This window comes from Macrobrachium rosenbergii, chromosome 16, assembly GCF_040412425.1.
Source record: "Macrobrachium rosenbergii isolate ZJJX-2024 chromosome 16, ASM4041242v1, whole genome shotgun sequence".
NCBI lineage: Eukaryota > Metazoa > Arthropoda > Malacostraca > Decapoda > Palaemonidae > Macrobrachium > Macrobrachium rosenbergii.
Genome location: NC_089756.1, coordinates 34,036,262 through 34,061,774, shown reverse-complemented (window position 1 = coordinate 34,061,774; position 25,513 = coordinate 34,036,262). Strand labels below are relative to the sequence as shown.

Sequence of the window (25,513 nt, the reverse complement as noted above, 5' to 3'; positions counted from 1 at the left end):
AGATGAATTCAGGTGGGAGGAGTCACGAGGATGAAGACGACGAAGAGAAGGAGGAACAGCTCATAAGAAGAAGAAGAAGAAGCAAACTTCGTGAACCCAAGATTTTCGTGACTTCCCTCAGTAACCTTGTGACCGTTGTCCGGATCACATGAAGACGCGGGTTCTCGTTCTCCCGTTCTCTCTTTCCGTCTCCCGTTCGTTCCGTCGGAGACTTCTGCCACCCTCCCGTCCAAAAACCCCCACACCCACCCTCCCCCCCTCACCCACGAACACACGCAGACAAACACATACACTCATACACATACAGACGCACACCTACACAACAAATGACCTGGTCGATCAGACCTGGTCACGCCACTCCGAACCAAAACAAGGACAGCATAAACACGGGACGTACGTACATGCACCGATGCATAGAGATGCTCCTTTAACGATTACGTAAAACAAGAACACGAATGCATTCTGATTCACTTCCACATCACAATGGCAATCAAATAACAAGCAATTGAGAATTACCGGGCAGATTCCCCTGTCACGCAACGTCGCATCTTTGCAGTCTCCCCTTCCCTTACTCCCCCTCTTCCCCTTATTCTAAGCATAAGAGAGACGAATTTGGTGCGAGAATAGGATAGAGAGAAACAGAGACTTTGGGTGAAACGTCTCTCTCTCTCAAGTCTCACCCCGTCTTCTCTGAAAGAGAGAAAGAGAGGATTTATTCGGAAACTCGCCATTCCAACGACCCCTGACCCACACATGACGTGAGTCTCGGGGTCCCATGGATTTCCAGATGAGGTCAGGTCACCAGGAATGGTCAGGGCAGCTCAGACTGTAATGGAGGAGCGTGAGGTCTACGCATGGCTCACGACACGCCCACCTGACCTCAAGGACGCCCAAAGCCGCCCACGCCACCCCTTCCATCATCATCAGCTGCAGCAGCAGCAGCAGCCAACGTCGCCGAAACGCCCGCAAGCCGACGCACGGAGGTAGGGGCGGAATGGACGACGGAGGAGTGAAAGGAGGAGGAGGAGGATTGGTAGGAAAGAGGGGAGAGAAGTGAGGGGAATATGGGGAGAAACCTCTCGGGGGGGAGGGGGAAAATAACCATGGCTATCTCTTGTCAAAGTTTGTTTTTAATCTGCGAACCATGAGTCAGTTTTTTAGATGTTACAGTTCGCCCATTTCTTTATGTATTTAATATGCATGTTTTGAATTTTTCAAAATTTTTCAAAACTCGTCTAATCATGACCCTAAATATAAATGCTTGTTATACTAATAACCTAAAGTACTCTTACGATCTTATGATTCTGATAGAATAAAATCGCAGGAATATCAAATCACCTTAAGGTTTTTTTTTTATTTAATGCGATTAAAGTATAATTTCCGCATAAGAGCCTTCTGATAGGGCCGGAATCTTAATCAAAGTGTACCCATAAAACTCACATTAGCACACACGCACTTGCAAACACTCATCATCCACAATATCATCAAGCTCCGTAAGAGCGCTCACGACAAGAACATCTCATGCACGTACATTATCCACATTTTCGTCACATTCTGTTTAAGACACCATAAATTGTACATCGTACACGCGTGTACACTTCCGCATACAACCACCAATTCACGTCAAAGACCTTGCAAACCAGGAACATCTCACGCCTATTTATTTATTTATTTTTTTTCTTATTTTCTTTTTCTTCCTCTTTTCTTTTTTAGTAAGTGATATCTTCTTTCTGTATTTCCCATTACCTTGTGTTAGTTCTTCCTAATGAACACCATAATATTCTTTGGAAGCTTGAATTTCAAGTCAGTGGCCCCTGTGGTGGGCTCGTTCCATATGAATAGGGTTCATCTTCTGAATAATAATAATAATAATAATAATAATAATAATAATAATAATAATAATAATAATAATAATAATAATAATAATAATACAACTATCCATACAACAATCAACTCATGTCAAAGACCACAAACCGCACAGTACGTCTCACACACGCTCATACCAAAAGACCCCACAAAAGTATACGTCTGCTACGCACAAATGAAAGACCCCAGCAAGCGGTACATCTACATCTCTCACTAATAATTGCTTCTGTGACACACTTACCTGTGGTCAGCGGCACCTGGGCTTTATTGATTGCATCAGCGGGAGGAAGGAAGGAAGGAAGGAAGGAAGGTCAGGGCTGTAGAGGGATTAGGTCCGATTAAGAAGCTTCAGCCTTGTGTATGCACTCTACGCTAATTCCACCCGCCCGGTCAGGTGACTCAACTGAGGTGGAGTTATAGCTCAAGGTCTTCGAAGGACGACCTGTTAGAAGTGAATTTACGTTAATGGAGTTACATTGAATTGAATGAATATAGAATTTAGGCCAAAGCGCTGGGACCTATGAGGTCATTCAGCGCTGAAACGGAAATTGACAGTGGAAAGTTTGAAAGGTGTAACAGGAGGAAAACCTCAAAGCAGTTACACTATGGATCAATTGTTGAGAGAGGGTGGAAAGCAAGATGGAAGAAAGATAATATGAAAGGAGGTACAGTGAAAGGAACGAAGGGGGTTGCAGCTAGGGGTCCAAAGGCACGATGCAAAGAACCTTAAGTGATGCCTACAGTGTACCGCATGAGGTGCAGTGACGGCACTAGCCTCCTACGGGATACTGGAGCTACAGTTGTGAGGAATATTAGCGTAGAATCATATGTGAGACAAAAACGTTCTAGAAACAGGATTGTATAATTGTTATGACTAAAATTGTTAGAGGTGTCTCAGCCAATTGCAGCCGTGTAGAATATTAGTAAACAATCGTATATGAGACCAAAAGGTTCTAGGAACAGACTGTATATAATTGTCATGATTAAAACTGTTGGAGGTTTCGATAAGATTAGGGATCAAGGGAAACTGGAGTGGGATCCATTGACCTGGCAAGTAAGATTAAATTTATATAAATATTTTAGTTAAAGTTATATCTGTAATTGCATATAGAAAACGGAAGTCGTTCAAAATTAATAATCTTGTTTTTTATGATGTAAATCTTTGGTACGATTAATTAGAAGAAACTGATGAGGTACAGAGTAGGATAAAGAAATTAATTTTTTTTTTTGAAAGGCGAAAGGACATTATAGGAGAAACTTCGAAGTGAATTGACAGTTTGGTAAATAAATACAGGATCAAAGGGAAGATTTGAAAACTAATATAATGCAGTTAGACGTAATTACATTTGAAATATAGGTAAAGATAATAAAAACCACGCATGCATAACGAAGAAGACGCAGTAGAGATGATGAATATAAGAAATAATAAACACGGGAGATGAAGCAAGGTGACTAAGGCATGCGAATGATAAAGATTAGACAAAAAGATAACTGATAGAAATAATAGTAACTAATCGATGTTAGGCTAGAAACTAGCGTGGGAGAAAGAGTTGGACGAAGAAATTGAAAGATATGAATAAAAAATAAAATATTGGTGATATATCAAATATCAGGCATAAGCGTAATAAAAATAAATAAGGCATATATATAATATATGTACTGTATATACTAATATATATATATATATATATATATATTATATGAGAGCAAGAAGCAATTACAGATCAAATAATTAACCGAAAGACACTTATAATAATATATAAAACAGACAAACTCAAACCTTACCAAAGTGAAAAAGAAATCCCAGACGAAAAAATAACTCCGGAACAAACGCGAAGAAAGACGTAAAGAAGGATGATGGGGAGGACGGGGAAGCAGATAATAATAAAGAAGGAAGGGGAGGGAGAGGACGGAAGTGACACAAATTACACATTGATCCCAGGGAATAAAAGGGCTATGGTCAGGGGGACTAAGAAATAGAGGAATCAGCCGACGACGAGGTTGGTGGGGGGAGCCATTTGCCCTCCTCTAAAGCTTCGTATCTTCCGGGGTTTAAAAAACCACTTGCAGGCGCGGTGGGGGGAGGGGGAGGATGGAATCCTTTGTTTTACGTTTTATTGTTTTATATATTCATTTGGGAGTCGTTATAGGTTTGTTTGAACTTATGGTGGTTTTTCTAGATCGGGGTGATATGTCATAACCGTTCAGGTAAGAATTGATATGGAATTATGGTTGGCGAAGCGTTTAAATTTTTATATAAATAGATAATTAATATATATATATATATATATATATATATATATATATATATATATATATATATATTTATATAATTTACGGTTTATATACTCAAATTACAATGTCTGTTAGAAAAATCTCTAGAATGTGACATTGTTTAGTTAGTTTAACTTACAAACACAGAGTTTAATATAACACCTAATGCATCGACTATTATCTGTGATGAAGAGATTTTGAGATACTCGCACAGTCTCCCTTCAGAGGATGTCGTGCAATTGGAACTTCAGAAGTTCAAGCGAAAATGCAGTGCATTACTACCCTAATACTATTCTTCGTGTATTTTGATACATTTTTATCTATTAATAATTTATTAATTTTTAAAGAGACCTCTTTATTCTATTTTCCCCTCTACGTCCTCGTATTTCTTCCTAATGAACACCATATTCTTTGGAAGCTTGAATCTGAAGTCAGTGACCCCAGTGGTGGGCTTGTTCCATATGAATAGGGTTCATCTCCTGAATAAAAATCAATTAGCGTCCGATTTTGCGTTGTTTTTGACGTGATAAAATCTTATTAGAGTACTGAGAAATGCGCAGTAGAAAGAAATGAATAAGTAGAAGGCATAGAGGTTAGGTTAGGTAAGGGGTGTTTGGTGCGTAGGGTAACCACAAATATTTGTGTCGAACTTATTTTATCTATCGCAGTTTCACAGCAACAAGTCTGTCTGTCTGTCCTTTCATGTATTTATAGCAACAACACTGTTTGCCTGTGTCATGTCTGCCTGTGTCTGTCTATGCATTTACACATATATATACTCTGTCTGTCCTGTCATGTAATTATATCAACAACACTGTCTGCCTGTGTCTGTTCATGCATTTACATATATATACCCTGTCTGTGTGTCTGTGCTTTCATGCATTTATAGCAGCACTGTTTGCCTGTTTCTGTTCATCCACTTACATACTTTATACACTTCATCTACATAAACACAGTATCTCCACAGAAAATTGTAAACAGCAACTATTTTTTAAACAATTATCTGATCTTGAAAAGCAATACATCATTCTTCCCCTTTCATTTGTGAAATTCGGGTAAAGATAATTCTCTCTCCTACGACTGAAACCTTAGCCATGGTTATTTTCGACTCCTTATCATGCTCCGCCGCTGCCAGTGAGTGAGTGACGCATGTGGGGCTGACGGCTAAAGCAGCAGACGCAATTGCAAAAGCAGAAGAAAAAAATATTAGTGCTTTTTAAAACATTCTTAAGTTTCATCATTCTTCATCATTTGTCAGTGGAAAATAAGTTTTTTGCTTCAGATCAACTGCTGATGTTTGTGATAAAGAATTCATGTAGAAATTTGAAAGTAGTTTTTTTTATGACTGAAGTTGTCGACTATAGAAAAATTGGTAATTCAGAATAGTATATATTATCCGAACCTATCATTTTTATGGAAATTTAAGAATTTTTAGCTTATCAAGGTCCGAATTATTCATACAGTATGTCTCAAAGGCAAAATTATCCAAGAGTTCATGTAGAAATTTGAAAGTAGTTTTTTATTATGACTGAAGTTGTCGATTATAGAAAAATGAGTAATTCCGAATAATATATATTATCAGAACTTATCATTTTTGTGGAAGTTTTAGAATTTTTAGCTCATCAAGATCCGAGTCATTCATAGAGTATGTCTCAAAGGCAAAATTATCGAAGTAATTTCGAAAGGAACAAAATTATCTCGTAACGACAAATTATTTCTTTGTTAAAGAACCAAAGACTGAAACCACTTTGGCTGAATAACTCCGAGTTGCATTCTGTGCTTTCCTAATGATGTCGTAGCTGAGTTTAAACCAACAAGAAAATAATGGAAGGAGCAACTAGAAATAGCTTTGAATTATCTCATTATTTTTTTCAATTATTTAAGCATTAACGATTTAATTAGCGCGTTCGATAACGTTATCAAGTCTTAAAATGTCAATCTTAAACATTTAGGATTTTGTTAGCGGTAACATTTTTCAGCGGATCTGCGAAGGAAAAAACTTATTTTAGGATTTAGATTTTAATTTGGGGACTGAAAATAAATTATAATGAAAATAAAAAGAAAACAAAATACTAAATGAAAAAAAAGGCTCAGGATTTGATCCTGAATTTCTGAAACGGGACGAAACACAAAAGAAAAAAAAAATAATTGAAAATTTATTCGTGGGGAAAGAAATTTATATATAAAAAACAGAGAGGTTTCCCCTCAATTTCCCCCCACCGTCCTCCTACCACAACCCATTTCCCCCTCACCTCCCCCCTCAAAAACACCTCCTCCTCCTTAGCATCGAATCCTTTGAACGCCACGTGCGAGGGAAATACCGCAAGAAGAAGGAGGAAGAAGCCCGGAGGAGAAGAGAAGAGGAGGAAGAAAGAGAGAGAAGGCGGAGGGAATTCGAGGAAGAGTTAGGCTGCTCCAGCCTCACGTCGGAGACATCGTCGCAGCAGAAGGCCCTGTGCGAGTGGACGGACGAGGGGCGCCTCACCATTACCTTCCTGACGCCGCCGAAGGTCAGTGGGCGTGATGATGATGAATCGGGTCGAAGCAACTGCTGCACGTCGATGGCGGAGTGTGTCGAGTTTTTTTTTTTTAGTTTATAATCTTTTTAATGTTTTTTATTTTTAATTTTTTTGGTGTGGATTTTATTTTCTTTTTTTTGTGTGTGTTTTTAGTTTGGTTAACTTTATGCGTTTGGAAATAGGTTATAACCTATAATTTATATATATACAGTATATGTTTATAGAAAGTGTAAAATAACATGTTTATAATGCGTGTAGTTTGGTTAACGTTTTGCGTTGTGAAATAGGTTGTAACCTATTTTATGTACGTTTTGGTTAAAGGTTATTAACCTAGTTTATATATTGTGTTTCGAAATAGGTTATAACCTATTTTATGTACCTTTTGGTTAAAGGTTATTAACCTAGTTTATATATTTAGTTTCGAAATAGGTTATGACCTAGTTTATATATACAGTATGTTTATATGAAGGTTATGACTCGGTTTGTGTATTTTTTTAATTGATTTTATAACGTAAGTGACTAAAGCATGGATTTATGTTATGTATGTAGCGTGTGTAGTGTCTATTAATAGTATTAATTATAATTTCTTTACACTGACAAAGTATCATTTAATTATTTTTTTAACAAGAATATTCTTACGTGTTCATGTGCATATATATATATATATATATATATATATATATATATATATATATATATATATATATATATATATATATTTTTCTGACTCACACCAGGATCGAACCCAGGTCTTTCAGTTGAAAGGCAAGGACGCTGTCCACTAGGCCATCAGAAATTTATTTCTGTTCCGCACGTGATTGTGTGTTGATTATTTCTAATGTATATATATATATATATATATATATATATATATATATATATATATATATATATATATATATATATATATATATATATATATATATATACATATATATATATATATATATATATATATATATATATATATATATATATACATATATACATACATATATACATATATATATATATATATATATATATATATATATATATATATATATATATATATATATATATATATATATATACATATATATATATATGCTGTTCAAGCTCACTTGTCAATTCATCACGAAGCGAGTGCTGTGATTCCGTCTCCTCTGATGCGCTTAACTCTTGATACCAAGGTTATTATTTTGCCAAAATGGCAGAGGGGAGGGACCTGTTATTTTGTCAATTATCAACGCTGTGTTCCCTATTCCTTGAAGCTAATTATGTTCTTCTTTTTTTTTTAAGGGAATGCTTGGCAAATTCGAGGAAAAGCGTATAATGTGCTTTTAATGTGTTTGGAAAAATTTTTTTTAATGGCCTGTCTTTTTTTTTGTCTAGTTATGAGCCTTTTTTTTTTTTTACAGGATTTTCTCTTTTTATCGCTCTTCTTTCTCTTTCTTATAGGATTCTCTCCTTTTATTGCTCGTCGCTGACAACACGCAAATAGCGCTGTTGTCAAGCGAGGGATAATTCTAGCATTTTCCGCAGGAATTGGACTGAAAATTTTGGAGGAATTTACGTTTGAAGTCTTATCTATTTTACTCTCAGATTTTAGGGCTTTCTAAAGTAATTAGCTTGAATATGCTGCCAAAGTCTTATTTTACTTTTTAGTGGAGACCATTCTCTCAAATGAGGTAGAACAAAGTATTGATATTTTTATTCTTTCAAATTATTTTTCATAGACGTCAAACCCTGAGTTTTGTTGCTTGGTATAATTATTGAAACTGCTCTTCAAAATGAGTCAGAACAAATTACTGAAAGGTTGTTTTATTTTATTATTATTTTTTTTTACTTCCAAGTGTCACTAAAACCTACAACAAAGCTTTGACGCAAAAATTTGCTTTAGTTTTTTTTTTCTTTTCAAGTTAATGACGTATTGATATGCTTGTTTGCTTTTGAGTTTCAAGACAGCGCGGTTGTTTGGACTGCACAAAGCATGTCTTGTGTTTCCATTAATGTTGCATGCAACTGAGGGATTATTATTCCTTTGTGCGTGCTTTTTTTTTTTTGAGTTTCGTTAATATAATAGTCGAAGGTTCAATTACTGAAGAACTTTTTCCATGGCAAAAGATAGTTGATGAGGTCGAAAGAAGTGGGAAGATAATAAACGGGATTACAGGCAGTGTGCCGAAATTATATGCGAATTTAGAAAAAGTAGAACTTGTAATACGAGAAAAGAGAGAGAGAGAGAGAGAGAGAGAGAGAGAGAGAATAGTAAGCTTTTCATGCAGAGACAAAAGTGTAAATGACGGAATAAGAGTAAATAAAAAGAGAGAGAGAGAGAGAGAGAGAGAGAGAGAGAGAGAGAGAGAGAGAGAGAGAGAGAGAGAGAGAGAGAGAGAGAGAGAGAATAGTAAGCTTTTCATGCAAAGACAAAAGTGTAAATGAGGGAATAAGAGTAAATAAAAACGAGAGAGAGAGAGAGAGAGAGAGAGAGAGAGAGAGAGAGAGAGAGAGAGAGAGAGAGAGAGAAATAGTAAGCTTTTCATGCAGAGACAAAAGTGTAAATGACGGAATAAGAGTAAATAAAAACGAAAAAGAGAGAGAATAATACTGAGAGAATAGTAAGCTTTTCATGCAAAGACAAAAGTGTAAATGAGGGAATAAGAGTAAATAAAAAAACGAGAGAGAGAGAGAGAGAGAGAGAGAGAGAGAGAGAGAGAGAGAGAGAGAGAGAGAGAGAAAGTAATGTAGAGGAAAAGTACTGAGAGAATATTAAGCTTTTCATGCAAAGATAAAAGTGTAAATGAGGGAACAAGAGTTAATGTAAAAAGGAGAGAGAGAGAGAGAAGTAATTCCGAGGGAGAATACTGAAAGTAGAGAATAGTGACCTCAAGTAATGACAAAAGTGTAAACGAAGGACCAAAACTAAAAACGAAAACGGCTAAAGATATAAAACACACGTTTTGCGTAATTCCGAGCATAAGGATTTTCCATAAATCCGTGACCTAGAAAACGTGAACCAACAATTGGGTCAAAGATATGGATGAGAAACGTTTCTTAGACATGGTATGTGTGGCCTCGAGACCGTGCACCAATGGTCTGGTCAATGAGCCGGATATAAAAGTATTTTTTGTTTAAAAAAAAAATTCTCGTAAAAGGCGGGGGGTGGGTGGGGGTTAGTAAAGTTTTTGACATAAATCTATGACCTTGGAAGGCGGCGAGCAACGGTCAGATCAGAAACAAATGAGGAGCGTTTTTTCTTTTTAGCGTAAATCTTTCTCATTGAAAACGATTTCAAAACTGCATCAGACCAGTGAGACGAATGAAAAATGTTTTTAGACATTGTCTGTGACTTACAGAAAATGAGTCAGCAATTTCGCGATTGAGGCAAATTAAAAACTTTTTTCGAACAATTTTTAATTTATTAATATATGCTCCGATTTCTTCAACTTTCTCTTTCAGAGGGGCAAGACTAATAATGTACAATATACTAAATTCTGATACCGTTTACTGAACAACGATCTTATTACGAAGGAAGATCTGTAAATACAAATAAAGTTGCAACACGAAGATATAAATAAATGACGTGAAGGGAAATTGTAGAATTATTTTGTCTTAAATTCTGGCAGTTGAAAATAAGATGAATCTAAAATTCTCAGAAAGTGTTCAGGAACACTTCCTGGATTACGAGAGATCAAAGGAAAGGAAAGATTTATTTCTCTGTTCGTCGTATTTCTTGGCATGGCGCTTTCATTTAAGACTGAATTTAAAATTAAACGAAAATTCTCCTTTCAAATTTATTCGTGTTTTCATCGACATACAATGTGAATCGTTATTTAGCTATGAAAATAATAATGTGAGATTCGTTCCATGTCACTACAGAATTGCCAGGTGGATTCAGAAGATTGATCTGAGCATAAACACACATCTATCTCTCTCTCTCTCTCTCTCTCTCTCTCTCTCTCTCTCTCTCTCTCTCTCTCTCTCTCTCTCTCTCTCTCTGTGTTTATGCTCAGATCCATGTTTTGAATCCATCTGGCAATTCTGTGGTGAAATAGAACGAATCTCACATTATTATTGTCAAAGCTAAATAGCGAATCACATTTTATGACGATGAAAACACAAGTAAATTTTAAAGGAGAATTTTCTTTTACCCTTAAATTCAGTCATAAATGAAAGCGCTAAGAAATATATATATATATATATATATATATATATATATATATATATATATATATATATATATATATATATATATATATATATACATACATACATACATACATACACCTTCACATACAAACCCCATCTTTGTAACTGCTCAGACATCACCCTTCTAATCGTCGTTCCTCAAGAGACCCAAACATTGCAGAGCCACGCGTTCGACGTGGCTGCAGTCCAGAGAACTTAATGTGCTTCGCGTGCTGATGGACCTTACGGTTCCTTATGCCTCGCTCTGTGGTCGAAACAATTAACCCCAAGTAAATATCCTCAGATTTCCTTGTTAGATGTAGGGGCTATTTCCGTTGGGCTCTTTTAATTAATATAGAAAGTCTACTGTGTAAACGCGGTTTCATCTTTAACGGATAATAGGAATAATATAATACCTGGCAATGCCTTATGGGGTTTTGGCGGGGGGCGGATGTTTAATGCCGTTTTTACTGGTTGTTTTACTTGATGTAGTTTTAGACTGAGCTGGCGTTATGCTAGCACGGGCTCTTGCTCTTAGAGCAAGTGTCATTTTTCTGAGGGCGGACAGAAAAAGTGCGGACGGACAGACAAAGCCGGTACAATAGTTTTCTTTTCAGAAAACTAATAGAATGCTAATCAAATTTGTCAGCATTTAATTTTTGTTTGAAGTCCAAAATCGAAAGGCAGCCCTTCCGTGTTCACAAAGCAGTAGTTAGTCTGGATAAATCTTTAATCTTTGAATATTAATATGGTTGTTATGTTATACTTTCGTTTGGCGCCACACGACACCAACAAACGTACAAACATCTCCTGTCTCGCTGCTGCTGCCTGAAAATAGGAGATTTAATGTCCGCATTACCTTGAAAGACACCCGCCCCACCCCCCTCCCTCTCTCTTTCTCTCTCTCTCTCTCTCTCTCTCTCTCTCTCTCTCTCTCTCTCTCTCTCTCTCTCTCTGTGGGCGGAAGAACGTAATTTTGGGCCGTTTTTTTTTTTGTCAAGTTCACTGTTGTTTTCTTTCTTCTAAGCTGGTTGATTCTGTAACTTGGCGTCGCAAAGATAACGGTCATCATCGCCGGTTTGACGGTTTTAAGTAGTGGATTATGTAGCTAGTAGTTAGTTGATTTTGGTGGGTTGCAACAGGGTTGTAATCTTGTCCCAGATCGCTTGAGCACCGAAAGGGAAGTGTATATATATATATATATATATATATATATATATATATATATATATATATATATATATATATATATATATATATATGTGTGTGTGTGTGTGTGTGTGTGTGTGTGTGTGTGTGTGTGTAAGAGAGAGAGAGAGAGAAACACACGTTAATGAACACCAACCTGTAGTTATACAAAGAGCACCTGAAGTTTCATAGACAGAACTCCATTGTTAGCACAACTGCGTGAGAGGCGTTGGCCCCTCTCTCTCTCTCTCTCTCTCTCTCTCTCTCTCTCTCTCTCTCTCTGGCAGCCTTTTTGTCGCCACTTGGCATCGGATTCTGGGGGTATTTGGGTGCCAGGTCGTTAGCATTGTTTACATTGCAACATCATTGTGACCAACGCTGATGAATCTTTTCCTTTCCAAAGTGAAAATATTCGGTTTGAGTCGCGATTCGTGATTCGCCGACTAAGGGAGGGACGAGGAAGTCGTTCTTTTTAGATATGAATATTCGCTTGATGTTGAGTCATGAATCTGTACAGATTCGTATTTGTCTCTTGTCTCCAGAACAGATAATTGCTTTGGTTCATGATTCAGAATTCTTTGATTCATGATTTCTTTGGTATTCAGAATTCTTTTATTCATGACTTCTTAGGTTCATGGTTCAGAATTCTTTGATTCATGACTTCTTTTCATGGTTCATGATTTCTTTGTTTCAGAATTCTTTGATTCATGACTTCTTTGGCTTCATGATTCAGAATTCTTCATGATTCAGAATTCTTTGATTCATGATTTCTTTAGTTCATGATTCAGAATTCTTTGATTCATGACTTCTTTGGTTCATGATTCAGAATTCTTTGATTCATGATTTCTTTGGTTCATGATTCAGAATTCTATGATTCATGATTTCTTTGGTTCATGATTCAGAATTCTTTGATTCATGATTTCTTTGGTTCATGATTCAGAATTCCTTCCGAATTGCAATAAAATTTCCAATACAAGTATATATTAGTTTTGTTTCCCAATGACCAGAAAAATTATTCATTTTCATAATTCATATTGAATTTGATTCTTGCGGGATAATTCCGTGATTAGTGGCTAGGACGTTATATATTTCCAATATAAATATTCGATTTGATTTTGCGAATCATGACTCTTAATGGTACCGCGAGGAATTATGAGATATAAATAAAAGCTTTTACAGTCCATTGTTAATTCGATTAATAGTAATGCTAGCACTGAGAACCAAAGTCGTTGCGACGCCAGACTGCACAAGCAAATCAATTCATGTTCATGTTGTGTTATAATGCAGTAAGTTGTGTTTCTTTTACCCTTATATACATTATATATATACATATATATATATATATATACATATATATATATATATATATATATATATATATATATATATATATATATATATATATATATATATATATATATATATATATATGCTTGTGGTGTGTGTTTGTGTATGGCTGAAAAATATTCAGTTTTAGATTCCATTAGTAACTAAAAATAAAGTTCAAACCATGGCTAACCTTTTGAGGATATAATTACCTCAGAGAGAGAGAGAGAGAGAGAGAGAGAGAGAGAGAGAGAGAGAGAGAGAGAGAGAGAGAATTATCTGTTCTTTGATCATGTTACAGGAAGTAGAGAAAAAAAAGAGACATGCCGAATGAGTGGCTGGAGACGCAGGCCTGTTCTCTCTAATTTTAGAGACACCTGATAGGCTTAGTCGGATTGGGAAGCACTATCGGTTTTAGTTTCCTTTAAAAGAAAACTATTGAGATGGCTATTTGTCTGTCTGTCCGTACTTTTTCTGCCCACCCTCAGATCTTAAAAACTGCTGAGGCTAGAGGACTGCAAATTGGGATGCTGATCATCCACCCCCAATCATCAAACATACCAAATTGCATTCTAGCCTTAGTAGTTTGTACTTTGTTTAAGGTTAAGGTTAGCCATAATCTTACTTCTGGCAGCGCTATAGGTACCAACAACACAGGCCACCACCTGGCTGTGGCTGAGTTTTATGGGCTGCGGCTTAGAGTTTTATAGGCAGCACCACCACCAGTGCAGAAAAACTCGATTGCGCCGAAGAAATTTTTACGCGCATTTTTACTTATTTATTTCCGTTTCAATAGGGGCTTCTAGAGGGTTGATCAGTAGCTGTAAAATTTGGTTACGAAGCTCTTTAGGTAGTTAGTACCATTTTTTTTAAGAGCAGAGGCTGGTGGGATGGGCAATCTGATGGAGAATTTTTATTATTAGTTGATTTAACCATATCTCATTCATCATTTTGTTCACACCTGTTCTTGACTGGACCCCGCTAATTCACAAGTGTCTAAGCATTGTCTGCTGTCTTTTAATGCATAAAAAAATATATCAAATTTGGAGGGTAAGCTGTACCTTGTCTTAAAGACATCTTTCTGAAGGTTCACTAGTGAGAAATCTTTCTGAAGGTTCACCAGTGAGAATCTTTCTGAAGGTTCACCAGTGAGGAATCTTTCTGAAGGTTCACTAGTGAGAAATCTTTCTGAAGGTTCACTAGTGAGAAATCTTTCTGAAGGTTCACTAGTGAGAAATCTTTCTGAAGGTTCACTGGTGAGAAATCTTTCTGAAGGTTCACTAGTGAGAAATCTTTCTGAAGGTTCACTGGTGAGAAATCTTTCTGAAGGTTCACTAGTGAGAGATCTTTCTGAAGGTTCCCTAGTAAGAAATCTTTCTGAAGGTTCACTAGTGAGAGATCTTTCTGAAGGTTCCCCTAGTAAGAAATCTTCCTGAAGGTTCACTAGTGAGAAATCTTTCTGAAGGTTCACTAGTGAGAAATCTTTCTGAAGGTTCACTAGTGAGAAATATTATCTTTCTGAAGGTTCACTAGTAAGAAATCTTTCTGAAGGTTCACTAGTGAGAAATCTTCCTGAAGGTTCACTAGTGAGAAATCTTTCTGAATGTACACTAGTGAGGAATCTTTCTGAAGGTTCACTGGTGAGAAGTGTTTCTGAAGGTTCACTAGTGAAAAATGTTTCTGAAGGTTTCCTAGTGAGAAACCTTTCTGAAGGTTCACTAGTAAGAAATCTTTCTAAGGGTTCACTAGTAAGAAAGGAAACTTCTCAAACAGGTAACTGATTGTTTGGAACTTTCCAGGGATTAGAACGTTTATGAATTATGAAATGGCTTCCTGGTCGTTAATCAGAGGAGGCCTTAGACCAAATGATGTTAGTCACGGATGAGAATGGGAATGCGTTGTCGCCATAAAGGGCATTGCCCTAATTATTTATGTATGATGTTTTAGAACACCAGAGGCCTGGTTTTTTATTTATGAAGTTTTAGAACAGCATAGGCCTAATTATTTATTTATGAAGTATTTAGAACATCATATGCCTAATTTTATATGAAGTTTTTAGAACGGCATTTGCCTAATTTTTATGAAGTTTCAGAACACCATAGGCCTGGTTATTTTTATTTATGAAGTTTTAGAACATCATTGGCCTAGTTATTTGTTTGTGAAGTTTTAGAACAGCATAGGCCTATTTATTTGTTTGTGAAATTTTAGAACAGCATAGGCCTGGTTATTTATATATGAAGTTTTAGAACAGCATTGAAGTTTTAAAACAGCGCAGGCCTAATTATTTATGTATGAAGTTTTAAAACAGCTTAGGCCTAATTATTTATGTATGAAGTTTTAGAACAGCATAGGCCTAATTATTTAATTATTAAGTTTGAAAACATCATGGATCTAGTTACCTGTGTATGAAGTTTTAGAACATCATAGGCCTGGTTATTTATTTATGAGGTTTTTAGAACAGCATAGGCGTAGTTATGTGTTTATGAAGTTGTAGAACACCATAGGCTTGGGTATTTATCTACGAAGTTTTAACGAAACGATTATCGTGCCACATAATTAATTAGCACATTTCCAAATCCTGATTTTATTCTGTGGCCTTGACCCACCGTCCGTCAGCATTTAATTAAATTCTCCTCCGAGAAAACGCATTGCATGCTTTCAGGGAAATGCAACTGAATTAGATAATACATCACAATAATAAAACTTTGAAATCGTCGAATGGAATATTCAGCCTCGAAGCGGTCATAAAATATTCACAGTATAAAATAAAAAAACCCGATATAATACACAACTGAGATTTGACGATCATAAACAGATTTTCAATATATATATATATATATATATATATATATATATATATATATATATATATATATATATATATATATAAACATATATATATACATATACATATGTATATATAAATTATACAGTATATTGAATACAATTAAGATTTAATGTAAACATAAATAAAATATATATATATATATATATATATATATATATATATATATATATATATATATATATATATATATATATAATATAAATATTAGATATTGAATACAACTAAGATTTAATATAAACAGGAAACAAGAAAACTCGATAAATAATGAGACGAACGAAATATGAAAGTCAAACAAGAGAAGTGAAAATAGACAATTGTCAAATATTCACCTGTCGCGAAATATAATAAAAAAACGCGTGAAATCTTATTTTCTAACGCGTGAAATTTTCGCTAAGTGCCAGAAGTACATGAACAATATGTCTTAGCGTAAATCTTCCTCTGGGGTTGACTGAGGGTAATGGACGGTCGGCCGAACAGTTGTTCGAGTGTTTGCGAAGAAAACATTGCCTCTTGGTCGTCTCCCTTGCACCAGCTTGTTTTTATAATTAGCTCACACACTCGTGAGAGAGAGAGAGAGAGAGAGAGAGAGAGAGAGAGAGAGAGAGAGAGAGAGAGAGAGAAAACAATAAGATTGGAGAGGTTTTATTTGAGTTGAAATTCTGTCCGTTGATTTATTGCCCAAAGTAATCAGCGAGAATCTTTGCACAGAGAGAGAGAGAGAGAGAGAGAGAGAGAGAACTTGAGAAAACGAGAGAGGACGTAACGTCTGATATTTGGTATTAGAGAAAGAGAGAGAGTTAGACTGGAGACGTTCCTGCAAGTCTGTATTGTGTCTGATGCTCCATTGTTAATGGAAAGTTTCCATTAAAAGAAAGAAAAAATATTCAGATCACAGGCGTTTCATATGGACCATAGAGTAAGGTAGAAACGTCCTTTAAGAGAGAGAGAGAGTTGTTTGATTTAGGCCAGTAGTTTGTCAGCCGACGCGTGATGCTTCAAACAGCCAACAAGAATAGAAAGTATTCGCCCTCCATCACATTCTTACTGTGTAAGAATGTGAGAGCTTACTTTATAAGAATAAAAGGAAATCTTGATAATGTCTTCATTTTTTGCCCTGGCCTCCGTGGGGAGGTAGTGCCTACTGTGCACCTCACGCGGTACACTGTAGGCATTACTTAAGGTTCTTTGCAGCGTCCCTTCGGCCCCTAGCTGCAACCCCTTTCGTTCTTTTACTGTCCCTCCGTTCATAATCTCTTCGTCCATCTTACTTTCCACCCACACTCTCCTAAAACTTCTGTCAATTTTTCTTTCATCGCTGAATGACCTCATCGGTCCCAGCGCTTGGCCTTTGGCCTAAATTCTGTATTTTATTCTTTTCTATTATTTGCTCTGGAATTCTGTACCTCCCTTACTCTTTCTGGAAAATGGCTGTAGTCTAGCCAGCTGACGTAGGTATAAGTTTCAAATTTTTTTATATGAAGTTTCTCTATTTTTAGTTTTCTGAAAAGAAAACTATTGTGCCGGCATTGCCTGTCCGTCCGCACTTTTTCTGTCCGCACTTTTTTTATCCGCACTTTTTTTGTCCGCCGTCAGATCTTAAACATACCAAATTGCAGCCCTCTAGCCTCAGTATTTATTTATTTTATTTACGGTTAAAGTTAGCCATAATCGTGCGTCTGTCAACGACATAGGCCAGGCCAACACCGGGCCGTGGGTAAAGTTTCATGTACCGTGGCTCATACAACATTGTACCGAGACCACCGAAAGATAGATCTATTTTCGGTGGCCTTGATTATATGATGTACAGAAAACTCGATTGCATTTTTTACTTGTTCTTTATTAGTTTGTTTCCATTACCCTCTTAATTGAATCAGTGACAGTTTCTGTCAATACCAGAAAGGGCGGAAGATGGTATCTCGTGACGTAAATGAAGATAAGGGATAGATACGAGAAAGATAAGAGAAAGAAGATAGCGGAGGTGATGATAAAGACGCGCATACTTTCCACAGGAAGATAACGGTCTCACGAAAATTTTACACGTTTTTTTCCCCGTTTTTTTTTTTATTTTTATTTTCGAGACCGGACGAAGGTTTTAACGGCAAAAACGTAACGGAAGTCGCAAAAATAGCTGTAGATTCGTAAATGCTTTAAAAAAAATATTATATATATATGTTTGTGTGTGTGTATATATATAGATATATATATATATATATATATATATATATATATATATATATATATATATATATATATATATATATATATATATATATATATATATATATGTGTATACATACATACATATACATATATATACATGAATTTATATCATATCACCGAGACGTTTTGTGTACACAAACATTAAGCCACAAATGTCGTTCAGTATCAAATTGGCTTTACTTCGGAAATAATAACGAAGGGGAATTGTAATTGATAAGCGGTTCGTCACCTGGTATTATCTCAGAGGTAGAGCGAATTGGATGTTAAACGACATTTGTAGTCTAATGTTTGCATGTGTGTGTGTGTGTGTGTGTATATATATATATATAAAAATATATATATATATATATATATATATATATATATATATATATATATATATATATATCTGAACGAAAATCAAGTGACTTAATCAGAAAAATTTTTATGTACTTTAATGTGTAACATTAATTAAGGTGAGGGGAGGGTTTAGGAGTCATGCAAATATTTTGATTTTAAAGTGTGATATTAATATTAAAAATACGAAACCAAAATATTACCCGCAAAATGGCGAGCGAGAGAACCAGTTGCAGTCTTGGGTATAAATATTCAGAAATTATATTCCTTGTAATGCAGGAAGTTTTCAAGAGTTTGACAATTTTTTTTTCCAAGTAGTAACTCGGACGAATTCGAATGTAAGAAATGTTTGTGTATTCTAAGAGATTGCTGGTAATAATCCATCAAATTTAGATGATGATTATAATCATATATGTATATGTGTGTGTGTGTATATACATACATATTGTAATTTTTCATTCACAACAATTCCCTTTTAACTTCTCGATTCCTTCGCATTTTGGAAACGCTGGTCACTACTAAGCCTAGATCCAAATTAAGAAAGAAATTAAATTATTCCGATGCCCGGCCGGGAATCGATCCCGGGTACGGGATTTATGTATGTGTGTATGTATGTACGGTCCTTTCCCAACAGGATGTATACTAGCGTTGAACAATATACAAATAAAGGCGTATATACTGTACTCCTTAAAACGAGGTCTTTAGCAACTGTTGATCCCAGATAATTAAGTAACGACAGCACCATAAAACTTATAATGAAAATAATTACCACGGGGTGATTATAAACGTCATATCCTCTTGTGCTGTGAATGGATTCTACGCTTAAGTAACACAGTAATAACGTCTCATTACTGCTGTGCGTTCAAGTAAAAGATTTCTCTTCCACAAGAGAGAGAGAGAGAGAGAGAGAGAGAGAGAGAGAGAGAGAGAGAGAGAGAGAGAGAGAGAGAGAGAGACTGGCATTTTAATGCCCCTCAAATTATTTTTTGCCGTTCAACAACGTTTTTCTATTTTGCTTTGAAATTTGAACTTTATTGTGTGTGTGTGTGTGTGTGTGTGCATTCAACGTTTCCTCTTTCATGTAAATTTTTTAAATCATTATCTTTGGGATGGGTGACAAACGCCCTTATCCCCGTAGGGGAGTAGTGCCGTCAGTGCACCTCATGCGGTGCACTGTAGGCATTACTCAAGGTTCTTTGCAGCGTCTCTTCGGACCCTAGCTGCAACCCCTTTCGGTCCTTTTACTGTACCTCCGTTCATATTCTCTTTCTTCCATCTTACTTTCCACCCTCTCCTAGCAATTGATTCATAGTGTAACTGCTTTGAGGTTTTCTTCCCGTTACACCTTTCAGACCTTTTACTCTCAATTTCCGTTTCAGCGCTGAATGACCTCATAGGTCTCAGTGCTTGGCATTTAGCCCAAATTCCATATTCAATTCAATCCTTTCAGCGCTGAATGACCTCATAGGTCCCAGTGCTTGGCCCTTGGCCTAAATTCTGCATTCAGCTCAATTCAACGCCACTATGAAAAAAAAAAAAAAAGAAGAATAAGAGAAATTTGGAGAAGGCAGAGTGAATATTAACAGCGCAGGAATTGTTCAGATTTGACTTTTAAAAGGTAGAAGTTTTTAAGAGTCGACGCAAAAGTTAACTTTGAGTGAATGAAGGGTATTTGTACTGTCAACGAACTACAGTACTATTTTATTTTGCTTTCTTATTGTAGTCCATCCGAAATCGTTATTCCCCTACTTTACTTACCGTATGAATAATACCCTACTCTTCACTACTCCACACTTAATCATGTTCAGGTATCGATAATCATTGCAATTTTGACGCCAGAGTACAGGATACAATCAATCGCTGGCCCAGAGCTATAGTGATAGAATCAGCCGTATTGTATGATTGTCTCCCTGACAACTTAATATTATGGGCGTTATATATATGTGTGTGTGTATGTATGTATGTATATATGTTTATTTATTTATATATATTTTTATATATTTATATGTGAACATATATATATATATATATATATATATATATATATATATATATATATATATATATATACTGTATATGTGTGTGTGTACGTATGTGTAAGTGTGTGAAAGGAAATCTTGCCTTCACCCCCTCCAAATACACAAACATACGCACACACACAGAACCCAAGAACCATTCGTTTTATAGCATTACAACGGTCTTGCGTTTATGAGCCATCAATGAAATGGCCCCCCATTGTACATATCACGAAGGATTAAAAAAAAGCAAAAAGTAGCCCCAGGATCCCCCCGTTTTTTTATGTAGTTGTTTTTTCTTTATAGATTGTCTGACAGTTTTTTTTTCTTGTGTTGTGAGTAAGAGGTTGTTAAGTTATGGGTAACTGAGCTCTCTGCTCATAGAAATACTACAACAGCAACAACCATAATAATAATAATAATAATAATAATAATAATGATAATAATAATAATAAAATTGATGTTAAATCCTTGTGTAAAAATTATTACCCATTATTTCACGTAGCTCCTTTCAGTCAGTAATTTTGATATATATATATATATATATATATATATATATATATATATATATATATATATATATATATATATATATATATATATATAAATGAACAACATGGGAACGTGGTTCACAGAAATAAAACTCTGACTCACGACAGGATCAACCCCGGTCTTTCGAATGAGAGTCCAGGGCATTAGCAATTCCTGAGGCAATTGCTAATGCCCAGGGTTACTGTTACCTGAAAGACCGTGGTCAGAAATTTATATATATATACTGTATATATAGATAAAGATATCACGTCCCACATTTTCGTGAGTCAGAAATACTTATATAATATTATATATATGTATAATATATATATATATATATATATATATATATATATATATATATATATATATATATATATTTATATATATTTATATATATTACTTCTATATATTACTGAAACTTTAATTAATCAAATCCCCACAATAAATTCTCGAAAGACAAGCTAGGCAGAAAGGTGACAAGATTTTTGGGAGGGGTGCCGGATTGAAGTAAGCCCCGGGGATAGGGGGGGATGGGGTGGAAGTATATATCGCGTTACACCTGTATTTCCCCTCCCCTTTACTCATAACACCCCTCCTCCTCCTCCCCCTCCCCACTCACGGAGCCGGTATATCCATCTCGTCATCCGTACCTGTAACGAGCTAGTGTTAGTTGCACTCGTCTATTCCTCCGCCGCCGCTCGCATTCACACACATTCATCCGTTATTCATACGCGTTATTCATCGTGTGTGGCGATGGTGATGAGTGACACAAAGCAGCAGTGAATGACGTGTATTGTGTATGGCGCGATCCGGAATTATTCCGGAATTTAATGAGGGAAATAATGCGAAGATTTATAATTACCGGACGATCAGTGATGCAGAAACCGAGTGAACGAGCTAACTTGGTCTTTATAGCCGTGTTTGTGTTGCGATTGAAAACCCCAGAATTGCTTAAGAAAATTGGGGCAGGTGTCCCAATTTCCCACGGAGAAATTGGGACAGGTGTTTTCCCTTGCCGGGGGGTAGGGAGGGAAACTGGGACAAGCATCCCCCCCTTCCCTTTGTGAGGGAGGGGATAGGTATTTGGGATAACAGTGAAGATGGCCTTGAGTTATTATGTACAAATATTTTCAGTGCGAATTTTTGCGGTGATTTTAAGCCATTATCTGCCACTTGGGACAGGTTAAAAATGTGTTGATTGATCTGTTTGGAATTCGGATGTGGTGCTTTGCACATTGCTTTTGGATGGGTTCAAATCGGTTTCCTCATGTTTTGTTACATGCAGAGTGCAAATTAGTCATGAAATGTTGAAAAGGTTTTGCTCTATATTAAATAATTTATCATATATACTATGCATCACATAACTTGTAATCTAAATTTAATGTCAAATATTTAAAAATTAAACATGAATATACATACATATATATATATATATATATATATATATATATATATATATATATATATATATATATATATATATATATATATATATATATATATGACATAAAATCTAGCTAATGTCTTACAAATTAAGTGATACGTATATATATGACAAGTAATTGGATTGAGTGCAAATCTGTTTTGAATATTTCATTACCAATTTGCACCTTACACGTAACAAAGTCTAATTTTCGGACATTTGTAGCCTCTCGAGTCACTCCCATCCTTCTAAAATCATCCGAGATATCTACGTAACCTAAATGTGAAAGAGACGTGTGTCCTTGTGTTAAATTGTGAGGGGGGGGGCGGTTAGGAAGGATGGGGGAAGGGGGGAAGCCATCGGCCAGTGCCTGTGCACTACTACAGTGAGTCATACGAACGCTTTTGAACACTCGTCCGCTGTGAAATTGTCGAGCGAATTCCGCTTGTTTTAATGAAGTTTTCCGAATTTTAAACCCATTGCTAAGAAACATTTTGTATATTCCATCCAGTTTTTATCCGTTACAGCAAGATTCTCGGCATCTCGATCTCGCAACCCTCAAGTTGATACGGGAACTACTTCCCAATTACGTTCTCTGTTAATGATTTAAAAGAAAGAAATTTTCAACCTCGTTCCGATTTAATTGTGACGGCCGGCGACACTTGGCATCTTCATTCCGGTGCGGGATGAATCTGCATGTCAACAGTAACATCCGGGAATTCGCCAGTCAGCTGTGGTTCGGGGAGGAAGCCCCACAGTGGGTGGGTGAAAGAGGTCGGGACAACCAGAACAATTAACGACGTCACGTGATAGGTGGTGCCGTTGGGTGAGGGCGTGGGTGAGGGGCATAAGAGGAGTAGAGGAGGAGGAGGAGGGGTGTTATGAGGTGAATGTTCCACGGATTCACTAAGTGATATTTAAAAGGAATTCAGAGCTGTGGTGCCATTTTTTGCGAAATTTAAATTTCTGCTGAAAAACTTATTTTTTTTTCCACACTGAGAAATTCTGTTCTAATTAAAGGTGATGCGAAGTGGGCGTTCCGCCTTCAGGTATTTTAGTCGTGAAGTTTCAACAAAGTGACGTGTCAGGTGAATTTAGTAGTGCTGTTTTAATTTTAGATTCGTGATTAATGCTTGCGATTTCAATAAAAAAAAATTGTTTGAATGTTGAATGTGAGGTAAAGTGTGTGTTTAGTCTCCTTTAACATTCAAGTCGCGTCGCAGGAAGTTCAGGTGCTTATTATCATTAAAATCATGCGTGAAGGTTTAGCAAACGAGCCACAGAGTCATCTAGAATTGCTCTTCGTAGCAGATCCATAAAACCCGATTTCAATTTACAGGAAAATACACGGAAACAATTCAATATGACGGAGAAAATTTAATGATACAGAAACGGAAAGTGGACATGGTGAAATGCTGTCGACCCTCATTCGTCAACAGGACAAGTAAATTCAAAATTTTATATTAAAAAGAGGAGTCTTTCAAACCTCCAAGATGTCTGGGAAACGCCGGCGATCGAAAATCTGGTCCGCGAAGGATTAAACAAAAGAAAAACTTTTGCAGACGATGGTAGAAACAGATAGTAGTAGATCTGTGAGTAGATTAGATGTTCCCTACTGTGATCTGAAATCGCCGGGCCTCGTAGCCGAAATCATGAAGATGCAACGACGCAATCGTGCCACCCAGACTCGAATCACCATTTTCATGTGGGCATGCGAGGTAAGTGGGCACCAAACGGAGAGAGAGAGAGAGAGAGAGAGAGAGAGAGAGAGAGAGAGAGAGAGAGAGAGAGAGAGAGAGAGAGAGAAACCAAAATTTCATTATTTCATATGTGTTTATTAAAGAGGGAGTGAGAGAAAAAACTGATATGTGGTTATTAGAGAGAGAGAGATAGAGAAACCAAAATGTCATTATTTCATATGTGATTATTAAAGAGGGAGTGAGAGAAAAATTAGTATGTGGTTATTAGAGAGAGAGAGAGAGCAAAGCAAAATTGTATATGTGGTTATTAAAGAGGAATAAATAGATAAAAACTGATGTGCGGTTACTAGGGAGAGAGAGAGAGAGAGGTAAAATTGGCGTGTGGTTATTAGAGAGAGAGAGAGAGAGAGAGAGAGAGAGAGAGAATAACAAAATTTAGGGAAAACAAGAGGAAAAAATATTCAATAATTTGTATGAGAGAGAGAGAGAGAGAGAGAGAGAGAGAGAGTAAAATAGTAAAACTCAATACTTCGGTATAAGCGAGCGAAAAAAGAGACTGCTTTCAACGCACAGCATTCGGTATGACAGAGCACGAGAGAAGATGTTTTCATATACGCATGTGCGTGCTCCCACGCTCGCCGACACACTCGCGCAAGCACGGGGCGAAAGTTAATGGTCTGAATAAGAAAGAAGCCGCCCACACGCCCAAAGCAACGAGGAAAATTCTCAGGGAAAAGAGAAACTTTAACCACGGGCGTATAAATACATTAATGTGGCGGACCCCCTTTTGCATTGCCCCGAGATGACGGTGGACTGGAAATCTGACGACCGAACGTGACAGATTTCAGGGAACGGATGGAAAAGAAATGTTAAGGGAGAAACGGAATCTGGAAGGAAACACGAACTTTCACAATTAGATTTGGTCAGTGCTTTGGGGTCACTCACAGTCGTGCTTGTATATTTAGCCATTTTGATTTAGCGGGACCGAGGTTGGAACGCAACGTCTGTTTCCTGCTTTTCAATTTAGCACGCACACACATACGTACATATATATATATTATATAAATATACATATACACACACATATATATTAT

General features: G+C 36.3%; 1 protein-coding gene across 1 annotated transcript in view; it reads left to right on the top strand.

Annotated features, from left to right (window-relative positions):
• Positions 1 to 25,513, top strand: part of LOC136846926 (titin homolog) — a 231,395-nt gene that overhangs the window by 76,077 nt on the left and 129,805 nt on the right. Inside the window, exon 14 of the mRNA XM_067118179.1 lies at positions 6,336 to 6,650. Within this exon, the coding sequence (XP_066974280.1) occupies positions 6,336 to 6,650 (315 nt within the window). The remainder of the gene's footprint in view (positions 1 to 6,335; positions 6,651 to 25,513) is intronic.